Source organism: Etheostoma cragini, chromosome 9, assembly GCF_013103735.1.
Source record: "Etheostoma cragini isolate CJK2018 chromosome 9, CSU_Ecrag_1.0, whole genome shotgun sequence".
Classification (NCBI taxonomy): domain Eukaryota; kingdom Metazoa; phylum Chordata; class Actinopteri; order Perciformes; family Percidae; genus Etheostoma; species Etheostoma cragini.
The window spans coordinates 29,463,562-29,476,749 of NC_048415.1; the positions used below are offsets into that span (position 1 = coordinate 29,463,562).

Genomic DNA, 13,188 nt, shown 5'->3' on the forward strand with positions numbered 1-13,188 from the left:
GATTCTGGACGCTATGTTCCTCCAGCTGAAAGACAATCTCACCCATGAAGTGCTGGTGACTTTCATGGCAGAAGTCGCAGCGATCATCAACGCTAGGCCACTTGTTCCAGTGACTATGGACCCTGATGACTCGTTCATACTCACGCCTGCTGCTCTTCTCACACAAAAGTCAAACATCGTGCCTGCTCCTGCTGGTGAGTTCGGAGTTGCAGACCTCTTTAAGTCCCAGTGGCGGCAGGTTCAGCAACTGTCTAACATCTTCTGGGATCGCTGGAAGAAAAAATTCCTCCCAACACTGCAGGCCTGCAAGAAATGGCAGTCCACTGAGCCAAACATTCAGTCTGGAAGCATTGTCCTCCTTAAGAACAGCCAAGCACCTAAGAACGAATGGCCTCTTGGACTGATTACACATGCCTTCCCTAGCAAAGATGGAAAGGTGCGCCAGGCTGAGGTGAAGATCATCAAGCCAGGCGGGACTAGCCTCTTTCTCAGGCCGGTCAATGAAATAGTTCTCCTTCTACCTTTAGAGGCACAGTAAACGAACTGTGCATGGACTGTGGGGTGACGTGTGACCACGTCAGGCGTGGAGTGTTTTGTTACGAGTAGGGAAATGTTATTAAGTAAGTTTAAGAAGTTAAATGTGCTTTACCTTTAACTGTCAACGGGGATTCCTATTCTGTTTTGGTCATGTTCATACGAGATCGCGCTGTTGTAAATGTCCTATGTCGTGACCCGTAGTCAGGAAGTAAACGTTCAACAACTCAACGTTCATTTTTAGCAATTTGTTCAGTGTGTTAGCTTCATGTATTCGCAATCGCATCTCTCAACATCTTGTGTCTGGAATAGCATCGTCGGTATGTATACTCGTTTACCCTTTTCAACATCTGACACAGAAAAGCTTTACCATAAGGCTATGCAGAGCAGTTTATTTACTCAGGCTGTAAGAATACTCAACTCATCCTCCATACTTCCTCGTAAAAAGTTTACATGATTAGTTTGTTTTGTTTTTTCCTGTATAGCATAAAGAGGCGGCAACTTGCATTTTGTTGTGCTCCCTTGTCTTAGAACGACAGTAAACAAACTTTGAGACCTTAGTATGTATTTATATCAGCTAAGAGCAGTATAACTGAAAGGAACATTTCAGTTTATGATTTGCCCTTTATTGTCTTTGGAAATAACGGTATTGGGGGTAATTGTTGAATCCTGTAAATTGATTATTATGATTTGACACCATTAATAAAATTCAATTTGATTGAACTGACATCACTAAAAACAATTACACTATAACAATTCCTTAAAATCACACTTAAATAGACACTGAAAATGTAAACATCTTTTTTCATTAATTTGAAAAGGTGATAACTAAATTACTTAAAACAAAGTTCAAATGCTTTAATTAGCAAATTAGTGTCTGAATCACTCCCCTCTGGCAGGAGGATGAGATCCAGGCAAATAATTACAATCACGTTTCCTAAAATGAACAGTTTTGTTGTTATGATCTGTCACAGGGAAAATAAAAGCCTCTTGTCCACGATACCTGTCTCTAGGGTCTTTAAGCATGACTGGCCAGCCGGCTAACTATTGACTATTGTGTCAGTTTGCCAAGTCTCTAATTTGTTAATTCTAATTACTAACTTGTGACTAATAACTATTCACGCGTAACAATGAATTTCCTACCCGCTACATACTGGAAAACTGATTTGTTTAGGTTCTATTGCACATGGCACCAGGTTTATGCGGTCAGTACGCTGTCATTGTAAGTATAAGTACAAATCCCCTACTCATCAGATAAACACTCACACACACATTTACACATTCTTCTGTAAACTTCTGCTCTTGTGTTAAAGCAGGTGACTCTAGAGAAGAAATTACAAACAAAATCCAACAACGCCACCTGGGGACTCACCCCAAGATTTGATCTACTTCTATTTTTATTTTTTATTTGGGGGGCTTTTGGGAGAGAGATAGGGGATAACACGCAGCAAAGGGCCACAAGTCAAACTTGAACCCAGGCCGCAGTTAAGGACACATCCTACATGGGGCGCATGCTCTTGGTGGGGGAGCTAGATGTCGCTTCAGATATGCTTTACCTTGACTACTAACCAAGGCTACACAGGTTCAGTGACAGCAAGACAGAGACGTGGTTCCCAAAAGATACCTATTTATTGATAATTAATGATCATTAATGAATGAAGTCTGGAAGTGTTTAAAAATATATAACAAAAAAGTAGCTAAATCAAATTTAGGTTAAATTTTCTCATTTCCTTTCAGAAAAAAAAGTGTAAAATCCCAAACTTCTCAAATTAAAAAAAACATCCACATCACTCACACACATACCTGAAATAACTACATGCATAAATTTATAGAAATTAATTATAAATTGATGAAATGGTGAGATGCAATAACTAAGGCCGTATATTTGCTTTGACACAGCTGGAGCCATCACAGGGTTAAAATATTCTGGTCATATTTGGTATCAATCAACTTGTCTTCTTATTGGCTAAACAGAGAGGCCAGTTTCATAACATTTAGTTGGAACTGGATCCTCCTCTGTAAACCCTGGGACTTGATTGGCTTCCAGAAGGGACAACTCAGGTTACAGTAGACGGATTGGCTGAAAAAAGCTGTCACTCAATTCCTTAGAATTCCTTGTATTGGTCTGTGTGCAAAGATACAACGTGGCAGCCTCAGAGCAGACGGCTTGAGCGATCAAAATCCCAAAATGATGGACTGGTCAGCTTTGTTCATGAGGAAACTCGGCCAGAATCTACAAGATTGTGAGGTGACCAGCTCGTTTTGGATTAAAAGGATTGGATGTACTTATTCTTTGAACTGTTGGCGATGTAAGAAAAACGCTAAGGCGTCAGGATTATGTTATATCTTGGTATCTTACATCTTATATCTTAGATATGTTTTATATCTATATAAAACATGCTCAGCAGCAAATTATATAATTTCAACAATCAAGGATTGTACAAGCAGCTGTGAGGGTCAAACAACACATAGGGAGAGGGAAATAATTTCACCTGTGCGGATGAAACTAAGCAGCACACACACAAAAAAACACCACGCACCTGTGAGAGGCTACATTGCAAGCGTTGGAGAGCATACACGCTCAAAGATGATTTCAGCTTGCACAAATCAAAATGACTTTTTACATTTGGGGGCAGAAACTAAGGAGGCACTGGCCTTCATATGATTGGTCACATTCAAGACGATTTCAACCATGGACCTCCTTAGTTCACAGCTATCGCTTAAGAAGCTCAAAGTTGTTGAACTGACCGAAGATATTTTCAGTCTTTATAAACAATGTGTATAAGTGCCTCAGTATAAGTAGCCTATAGGGTGTCTCTCATTTGTTCTGTGTTTGGGATATGTGCGATGCTTTTGAAATGCCCAAAATCCTTGTCGATGTATAAACCCCCCAACTAACAATTTTTGGTTCCCAGCACGTTCTGGGAACGTTCGTTTTTGGTAGCGGGAATGTTCCCTGAAGGTTTGTTTTGGTTGTAGTTTGGTTGTTTGTTGGTTATTTGGAAGGTTTTCTTAACGTTCCGGGAACGTTCGGTTTTGGTTACAGAAGAGAACGTTCCCTTAACGTTGCAACCTTTAGAGAACATTAGGGGAACGTTCCCTTAGCGTTGCAAACTTGATGGCATTTCAAAAACTTTAATATTCAAACAACTGAAGAAAATACAAAAAAGATAAGGATGTAGTGCAAATGTAGTGCAAGATGCATAAAGATGTTTGTAAAGTGTGTGCAAAATAAGTCACAAAAAAAAAAAAATATATATATATATATATATATATATATATATATATATATATATATATATATATATATATATATATATATATATATATATATATATATATATATATATTAATACAAAAAATTAAAAAGGGGCTCCATGGTTTCACGGCTCAGTCCTTCTCAGTTGGCCTAAAAAGAAATAAACAAAAGTTAGACAGGTAATACTAAGAATGAACACATTGATAAAAGAATTTTTTTGATGAACTTTATAATGAACATAACGCAGAAGAACTTCAATTTACCGTCTGTGTGGGGCAAACTTCAGAACTTGCCCAATCAAATCCTCCGCTTCTGCAGCAATCAGCGCAGGGAAGTTTTTCTGGCGGGCCGCTAGAGTAGAAGTCAAAATGAAGCAAAGTTATAAGTCAAATTAAAACCTCTTGTCAGCCAAGCTAAACATAATACTCATGTGAATAATAAAATACCACCTGCCTGTTATAACCCTGCATACAGCCAGGTCCTGGAAGGTTTTCTTTGTTTTTCTTCCCCGCAAGCTGTACTGTCTCTGCACATCATTCGCTGCAACTTGCTGCAGCATGCGGCGGATGGCATCACCTCCAGTACAACCACCGAGGGTTGATAGGAAAAGTTACTGTAAAACATATAGTAACGAATTATACATATGGTGCAGAGCTTGTACAATCTCATTTTGTAAGAGAAGTCAGTTCCGTTAAGATATTAGCTTTTATGCAATTGTACAGTGTTTGTCTTAGGGCAGGCCTATGACCACTTAATTTCCATATTGTTCCTCCTCTCCATTAAATACATACATACATACAAACGTGAGCAACTTGATTCTTACCTCTCATTTTGATCTCCATGTCTGAGCCACCTCCCTCTGTGGTATGACTTACCTCCCTCTGTGTGAGTTCTTCTGTTTAAAACAACAAAAACCTTATGTTACTCTAGTGATCTGATGTTGATTCTTAGTGCCATTAAATTGTACTTCATTGCAAATTCAAAAATCAAAGCAACTGTACCTTCAACTGGGACCCAAGATGAAGTGGCAATCCGTGGTAGGGTCACTAAAGACTCATCCTCCTCTGGGCAACCAGCTGGTTTCCTGCATGGCGTTGATACGTATAAAAATAAATTATATATGATTATTATATAAGATGAAGTTGATAGGTTGCCTGCACATGCCATTACAAAATATGAGCCTATTCTGTTATATTAGACAATTAGACAAAATATATATAACAAAAACTTGCAGGTGGTGGAGGAAGTGTTATCTGCTGAGCTGAAAAAAGACAGGAAGAGACAAACATCAGAACAATCACATGATATGCACCATGTTGAGTGTCAGTGGTTCCATGTTAAGAAATATGACTGGTTTCTTATATGCATGCATACATTTTAACTTCCAGACAGAGCTTCCAGACGCAGGCTCCGTCCTGGACAGTTTATCTGGTCGTGCAACAGATTCATCTGTTATACAGAGACCATATAATTTGTACTGATTGCAAAATATGTGATTTGAAATATGTAAAAAATGTAGTTTATAATTAAGGTCTTACCATTGCTTGAAGAATCTGTCATGAACCTTTTATGTTTTAAAAAGGATCTTAATCTTTAACAGAAAGGTCGACCTCCTTAGAAATCCTTTCCATAATGTTGTCAGACACTTAGAATAATAATCTGAGTCTGTTAGCAGCAAAACGAGCACTTTTATGAACGTAAATACAAGCTGGACCAAAGGAAAATATGTCCTCAATAGTTTCTATTGTATCTGATTCTCAATGAGCTGTTGCAGAAACAAGGCTTGAATTAAAATAAATAATAATAAAGCAAAAGCTGTCAGTTGTTCAGTACATGACAACATTATGAAATATTGAGACTTTCTATCTTGAAATATTAGGACTTTCTATCTTGAAATATTAGGACTTTCTATCTTGAAATATTAGGACTTTCTATCTTGAAATATTAGGACTGTTAGGACTTTCTATTTTGAAATATTAAGACTTTCTATCTTAAAATATTAGGACTTTTTATCTTGAAATATTAGGACTTTTTATCTTGAAGTAATAGGATTTTTTCTTGAACTATTAGGACTTTCTATCTTGAAATATTAGGACTATTAGGACTTTCTATTTTGAAATATTAGAACTTTCTATTTTGAAATATTAAGACTTTCTATCTTTAAATATTAGGACTATACGGACTTTCTATTTTGAAATATTAGGACTTTTTATCTTGAAATATTAGGACTTTTTATCTTGAAACATTCCCCTCTGAGATGTAGTGGAGTGGAGTATGAAGTAGCAGCAGGGGTGGGTCTAGGATCAGACCTTGGGGGGCTCACCCCCTAATGAGAACAGCTCTAGGTCTAGTGTCCCCGTTTTTAAGTTTTACAAAAGTAAAAACATTACTTATTTTGGAGGTAAATACACTTCTGAGCTGAAAATGTCCCCGGATTTTGTCCGAGAAATCTGGTCACCTTAATCTAAAGCCCAACTTTGGCCTCGCCTTTTTGAATGGGAGTGCTAGTGGCCCTTCTATGATAGCATCAAAATCAACATTTTTAAAACACTAAGAAGGCTCGACACAGCATGAGACTTTACTCCAAGTCTCACCTGGGGATCAACACATGAACTCAGCATTGACAACATGGTTTGTGCACAAACAGTATACTAAAAAGAAAAGATTTGGAGCAGCTCACTGCATGACTAGCATAGCTAGCAAGATAGCGGACGACGTAGAAAACTTCTGCTAAGAATTCTGCTTCCCTACTTCAGCCAAACTTTTATTTTTGGTCAACCTGACAAGAACCGGAATATAGCAAAGCCATTCGAGGGAAAGAGTTTAATGTTAAAACGCAAACCCTCCCATTACAACCACAACATCATTAATATGTAAAGTACTTTGTTTACCTTTCCGTGAGCTTGCCAAGTTGTGCAGCGTGGTCGGTCCTGTGGCTTTGTCTTCTTCGCCTAACGCGGAATCGGTCACCTCAGAGCACAGGCTCCCCTACTGGGTAAGGGGTGTAACTGTTCGGTTTGCAAACTAAAGAAGGGAATTTTCTTAGTTGTGAAAATTGTTCTATTGATAGATTCTTGTTTTTTAAGTATTTTCACTAATACAGTTATAAAAGAATTCAAGCATAAAAGTACTGTTTTAAGCTAAATTGATATCAGCCTTAAAATAAATAGATTATCTCGCTAGATTGTATAAGTACAATATTTTTTGAGTGAATTTAAATCGAGTGACCGCAAACCTTTGTGCTACTTCAAATACTCAGAACAACAAAAAACAACCAAAAATAACCATACGGAAACGTTGTGTGAAGGTACGGCGCAACCGCAGGGGAACGTTACCGTTGGTTGGTTCTCTTAACGTTTAGGGAATTAGTTATTACCCGGAGGGAACGTTCCCTAAACGTTAGCTTATGGTTTGGTTCCAACTAACCTTTAGAGAACCAAAAACTAACGTTCCCTAACGTTCCCTAAATGTGTTACTGGAGCCATGCCTTTAACATTAGAGCCAATGTTAGCCTTAGTAAACAAGACTTTGAGCAGGGCGCATTATTCTAGGGGGATGCCTGGGATTTCACCCTTTCTGGTCTACATATCCCTGCCTCTGCTAAATTATTCTTATTCCCGGTGGGGACCATTATATACCTAACATGTAAGTATTTTGATCTAAGTAAGGTGCTGCAATGTGTAGTCTACATAGTGAGATAGAGTGATAAATTTCAAGCAGCAGTTGCTGCTGGTTGTATTTAGCTGCTAGCAACCCAGTCTCATATAAAATAAAATCTTAGAATTATGGCAGGAACCGCTAAAAACACAACAACCTTGGCATCCTCTACACCCGACTGACCATACTTTATTGGCTTAGAATTACGCCAGCAATCACAATGAAAACTCGTGGTCCTCTCTAACTGATTTACAGCCCCCCTCTCTTGGCTTAAAATAACTCACTGTTGTCAGCTCTGGCTGCTCAACAGGCTACACGTTGTAAACAGCTGGGGCCCACTTGCCTTGGTTAGCATGGCGGTGTTAGCCAGGACCAGTCGGGATCACTCATTTTTGGATTTATTGCAGTAAAAATGTTGGACCTTTTAAACTGATTTTTCTTTAGTTGGATAAAATCTGCTCCAGGTTTTTTTTAAACCCAAATTGATAATGTTATAATGTTCAAATCAAACAATGAGGTAAACTTATTTTTAGTTTTTGACTGTAGAAAGTGCTGCCCCATTTCATTAAAATCTAATGTTAGCCTACAGGTAACTATTATGTAGCTCCGTGCTAACGCCATATAGCTGTAATCATTGTGTCCAATGTTGGTAATTGCTTCTCAATTTTGGGTCACATTACTGTCTAAAACATGTCTGGTTGTGTAGTATTTGGATTAGAAGCCTTTCTTGGTGATTTTTCACGGTATAAAGTCCTGCTATGTACTCCATAGCAACCAGTCTCAGGTTTTGGAGTGAAAGAGCAACGGAGATTCCAACAATGGAGAATCGGAGACTTGTGGACATGCGCTGACCAACCAGAGCAGACTAGACTTTTTCAAAAGGGGGGCTCAGAGAGACAGGTGGTCCAACAGAGCGTCTATTACAGAGGGTGAACACAGGTGCAACACAAAAATAGCATAGTGTTTTTAAAACATTAAAGCATGTAAACCTGTTCTAATAGAAGCACAAAATACAAGTATGAACCTAAATATTCTATGTAATAGCTCACCTTTAAAAGTTTATCTCACTATCTACAACTACTATAACATTAAACGCTACACTCTGATAGCTGCTTGGGTGTTTGTGGTATTACCCAGATGTGTCCCCAACCTTTGTTGATGTGACGTCAGAGCTGCATTATCTCTGCTTCCTCTTCCTGTCTCTGAGACAGCGGTGGTGATGGTGGTGGTAGTGTGGGGGTGGGTCACCATATCCTTCAGAAAGCGTTTGTCTTTTGTATTGTCAGCTGGACTGAGGCCAGGAAATGGGAACTTTCTCTCTGGAGCAATTGTTTATATAGTATTTATAGAGACAAACAGAAACAGAAAACTGTACATTTAATGCCACATAAAAAATAAACTGTGATGTATTCTCTGCTCTTATTGCAGACAGCTGTCTGCTCTTAGCAAATTCACTGTCAATCACTTTCTCATGTAGCTTACAAACTAAGCACCGAGCTACTCGTTAAAGGAGCTTTCCCGGTCTTGTAACACAAGGAGAACCGGCCAGAGCTTCTTGAATTTGGTCCGAAAGTTCGAACCATCCAAAAAATGCTTTCACACTATAAACAAACCAGACCATGGAACCAGTTTGGTCCGGACTGAGACCACCCGTTTTTTTTTTTTACTTACCAAAATTTAGTCTTTTGAATCAGACCGTGGTCTGGGGGAGGTTACACAACTGTAATTTTGGTTCGGATCAAACTGAAAAGTCAAAAAGTTCAGACCAAATGAGGTATGTGTGAAAACGCTCTAAATTTGCTTTGTTGAATCAACGTCAGAGTTTTTCGGCGAGAGGTATCTCTCAGCTTAAGCTAATGAATGCACAAGATGAAAAATGAAAGTAAGAAGCAAGCAAACAACTAAAGTCAACATGGCACACAGAATGCTCATCTCATTTTTCATCTTCATCTTATCTGGTGAATCCAGCAAACAACAGGACTGTCAAAACTGGACAAGTTAACATTTGAATGTTCCTAGTAAATCAAATTTTACAATGTTTCATTCACACAATCTTGTTACAGCGTAGGAAACATTGCTATTGCCAGATAAGTGACAACTTTGTTTGGCTCATTTTCTATAGCCCTGACACGACAGAATGGTGGGTGGTATAAGCAAGCTAGCTAGCTAGCCAGTTATCTGCAGTGGGCTGCTTGGTCCCTCTGCTTCCCTACTGCAGGAAGACCTTAGGCCCATCCCAGTTCCCAGTTTTGTACCTCCTCGGCTCTTCTGGATTGTGACCTAGTAATCAATCTCAGCATGCCATCTTGATCGACATCAGAGCTATAATAGGGTGTATCTGTGTGAAAGGCTTTTTTCCCCCGTGCCATATAAACAAAGAGCTGAGACACAGACAGAGAGAGGAAGAAGAAGAGAGAATAAATCTACATTTATAGGTAGAAGTGAGTAGCCCAGTGGGTAATCCACAGACCGGCTTAGATATCATCATATAAATTAACCTGGTTCTCCACATACACAAAAGAAGTAGGAGGGCAAAGGAAGGTGGGAGTAAACAGAAGGATGCAGAGGGGAAAGGAAGTCAATGCTGCCTGATGTGAGTATTGTTGAGAATATTTGTGTAAACTTTGGTAAGAATTGAGCTGCTCAACCGATCACAAGGCTGCCAGGAGGCTCTGACAAAAACAATCACATTTCCGCCTCTCTCTCTCTCTCTCTCTCTCTCTCTCTCTCTCTCTCTCTGTCTCTCTCTCTCACTCACACACACAAAAGGAAAAGGAAAAGGGCTTGTCCTGCAGCATTGAGGGAGCCCTGACGACTAAGGAGTGTCAGCTGTGTCTGTGTGTGTGTGTGTGTGTGTGTGTGTGTGTGTGTGAGTACTGCACGTTATATTGCTGTAGACAACAAACTGGATGCTGGTTTAGAATTGCGACTCAAACCTTCCTGTCTGTGTGGATTGTTTCAGAGCAAGAACAGCAGTAGCATGGGATCAGTAATGTGTAAGTGATGAACATTTACAATGTTACAGGTGTGTGTAAGTGTGGTTGACATACTCTAGTAGAAGTCTAAGGGTCAGCACCTGGAACAAGTTGGGACATGATGTACAGATATATGTTTTGTTTGGCATTACCACCAATGAAAGTGTGATGATAGTATCCATTTTAAGTGAAATTGACTTAGATGGAGTAGTTGTTTATGAGTCTCTTAATCTTAAGGTTGAGTTTAATGCTTGTCTGTTAAGATCCAGCTTTTGCGTCACAGTAGCTATTCTTCCTAGGGTCCACACATAGTGACATTACAAAAGTTCACATTGAGCATACATCATTACAGTATACCAACCTGAAACATTGTAATACACATCTGCTGTGTACACAAGTTACAAAATAAAACACAAAAAAACCCTGAAAAAACACAGGCTCTGATGGAATCTACCATTTTACGGTGAAATCTAGCCTTAGAAGTTGAAGTAATATTAGTGAAAACATAAAGTAATAATTCAATCTACACATCTTACCATTGAATGCCCGTGAAACATTCAACACTAAAGCCCAATTATTAGTAATTGTTTCTTTTTAAGTAATGCTCTTACTGTTTTTTAAACAATATTGTTTTGTTGTATAAAATGATTTGGGAGTGAATTCCATTATTTTATTGCTCTGCATAATATTGTACTTGGACCGTAAAACAACCTTTACCAACGGGCCTTTTTGATTTAATATAAAAGTCTATTTTAAAATAGTAGATTCTTAGCTTTCATGAAATTCATAATAAAGACCATCAAGGAATGTAGCAATTTATATTGACCAAAATTATAACTGCAACACTTTTGTTTACTTTCGAGGGGCCTTTTATTGTGGCCACCCTAAGGCACACCTGTGCAATAATCATGCTGTCTAATCAACATCTTGATATACCACACCTGTGAGGCTGATGGATTATCTTGGCAAAGGAGAAGTGCTCAGCATGAAAAATTGGGGCAAGTTTTGTGTTTATAATTTTGTATGAACATTTGATCTTAATCCACAAGAAAGAGTTACAAGTGCTGCCTTATTTTGTACAGGTAGCAATTTTTATATTACAGTGGGGGAAATAAGTATTTGACCCCTTGCTGATTGTTCACGTTTGCCTACTTACAAAGAATGCAACAATCTATAATTTTAATCATATGCACATTCTAACAGTGAAAGACAGAATCCCAAAGAACATTCCAGAAAATCACATCATATGAATTTAAAAAAATTGATAACCATCTGATGAGGAAAAACCAGTATATGACCCCCTACCAAACAGCAAGTATTCTGGCTCCTACAAGCCAGTTAGTCTTTCTGTAAGACACAGCCCCAATCCCAACCTATTATCTACATCAAATACACCTGCCTCACCTTGTTACCTGTATAAAAGACACCTGTCAACACCCAAACAACCAGCATCCAACATCACCACCATGGGCAAGACCAAAGAGCTTTCTACGGACATCAGGGACAAGATTGTAGATCTGCACAAGGCTGGGATGGGCTACAAGAGAATCGGAAAGCAACTTGGAGAGAAAAGATCAACTGTCGGTGCAGTTATCAGGAAATGAAAGAAGCACCACACCACCGCCAACCTCCCTCGGTCTAGGCCTCCACACAAGATCTCGCCTTGTGGGGTGTCCCTGATCATGCAAACAGTGAGGAATCATCCCAAAACCACAAGGGGGGAACTGATGAATCAACTGAAGGCAGCTGGGACCACAGTTACAAAAGAAACGGTTGGTAACACTACGGCGTCATGGATTGAAATCCTGCAGCGCACTCAAGGTCCCCCTGCTCAAGAAGAACCATGTACAGGCCCGCATGAAGTTCGCCATTCACCACCTTGACGACTCAGAAGAGGCCTGGAAGAAGGTGATGTGGTCAGATGAGACCAAAATAGAACTTTTTGGCCTCAACTCAACTCGTGTTTGGAGGGCAAAGAACACCGAGTACAACCCAAAGAACACCATCCCTACCGTCAAGCATGGTGGTGGCAACATCATGCTTTGGGGGTGCTTTTCAGCCAAGGGGGCGGGACAACTCCATTGTCTTGAGGGGAGGATGGACGGGGCCATGTATCGTGGAATTCTGGACCAACATCTCCTTCCCTCAGTGAGAGAGCTGAAGATGGGTCGAGGATGGGTGTTTCAGCAAGACAACGACCCTAAGCACACCGCCAAAGCAACAAAAGAGTGGCTGAAGAAGAAGCACATCAAGGTTCTGGAGTGGCCTAGCCAGTCTCCAGACCTGAATCCAATTGAAAATCTTTGGAGGGAGCCTAAAATTCGAGTTGCCATGCGACAACCTCGGAACCTGAATGATTTGGAGGCTGTCTGCAGGGAGGAGTGGGCCAACATCCCTGCCGAAATGTGCACAAACCTTGTCACCAACTATAAAAACCGTTTGACATCTGTGCTGGCCAATAATGGCTTTTCTACAAAATATTAACATGCTGTTTGTCCAGGGGGTCAAATACGTGGTTTTTCCTCATCAGATGGTTATCAATTTTAATAAATTCATATGATGTTATTTTCTGGAATTTTCTTTGGGATTCTGTCTTTCACTGTTAGTATGTACATATGAAAATTTTGACATCTTTCCCACCCATTATGATTACCACTTTCTGAGTGTGTTTTGTTACATCAACATTTTATACATCCATCCATCCATCCATCTTCGACCGCTTATCCGGTATCGGGTCGCGGGGGCAGCAGCTCCAGCAGGGGA

At 39.6% G+C, this 13,188-nt stretch overlaps 1 protein-coding gene and 2 long non-coding RNA genes across 7 annotated transcripts in view; 2 read left to right on the forward strand and 1 right to left on the reverse strand.

The window, feature by feature from the left end:
* The window catches only part of LOC117950434, a 14,216-nt gene extending 8,045 nt beyond the window's left edge, over positions 1-6,171 (forward strand). The window contains exon 3 of the long non-coding RNA XR_004657895.1: positions 6,161-6,171. This is a non-coding gene — a long non-coding RNA (uncharacterized LOC117950434). The remainder of the gene's footprint in view (positions 1-6,160) is intronic.
* The window catches only part of mcf2l2 (MCF.2 cell line derived transforming sequence-like 2), a 216,638-nt gene that overhangs the window by 10,281 nt on the left and 193,169 nt on the right, over positions 1-13,188 (forward strand). The window contains exon 1 of one of the 5 annotated variants that reach the window (XM_034881484.1): positions 10,321-10,446. The exons of the other annotated variants lie outside the window; for them this stretch is intronic. Within the exon in view, the coding sequence (XP_034737375.1) occupies positions 10,431-10,446 (16 nt within the window). The 5' untranslated portion in view covers positions 10,321-10,430. Of the gene's footprint in view, positions 1-10,320; positions 10,447-13,188 lie in introns of those variants that run through there. 5 annotated transcript variants of the gene reach the window in all.
* LOC117950436 lies at positions 4,617-5,199 on the reverse strand. The gene is made up of 3 exons (XR_004657897.1): positions 5,022-5,199; positions 4,795-4,877; positions 4,617-4,688 (listed from the first exon to the last, which is right to left on the reverse strand). It is a non-coding gene; the product is annotated as an uncharacterized LOC117950436 (long non-coding RNA).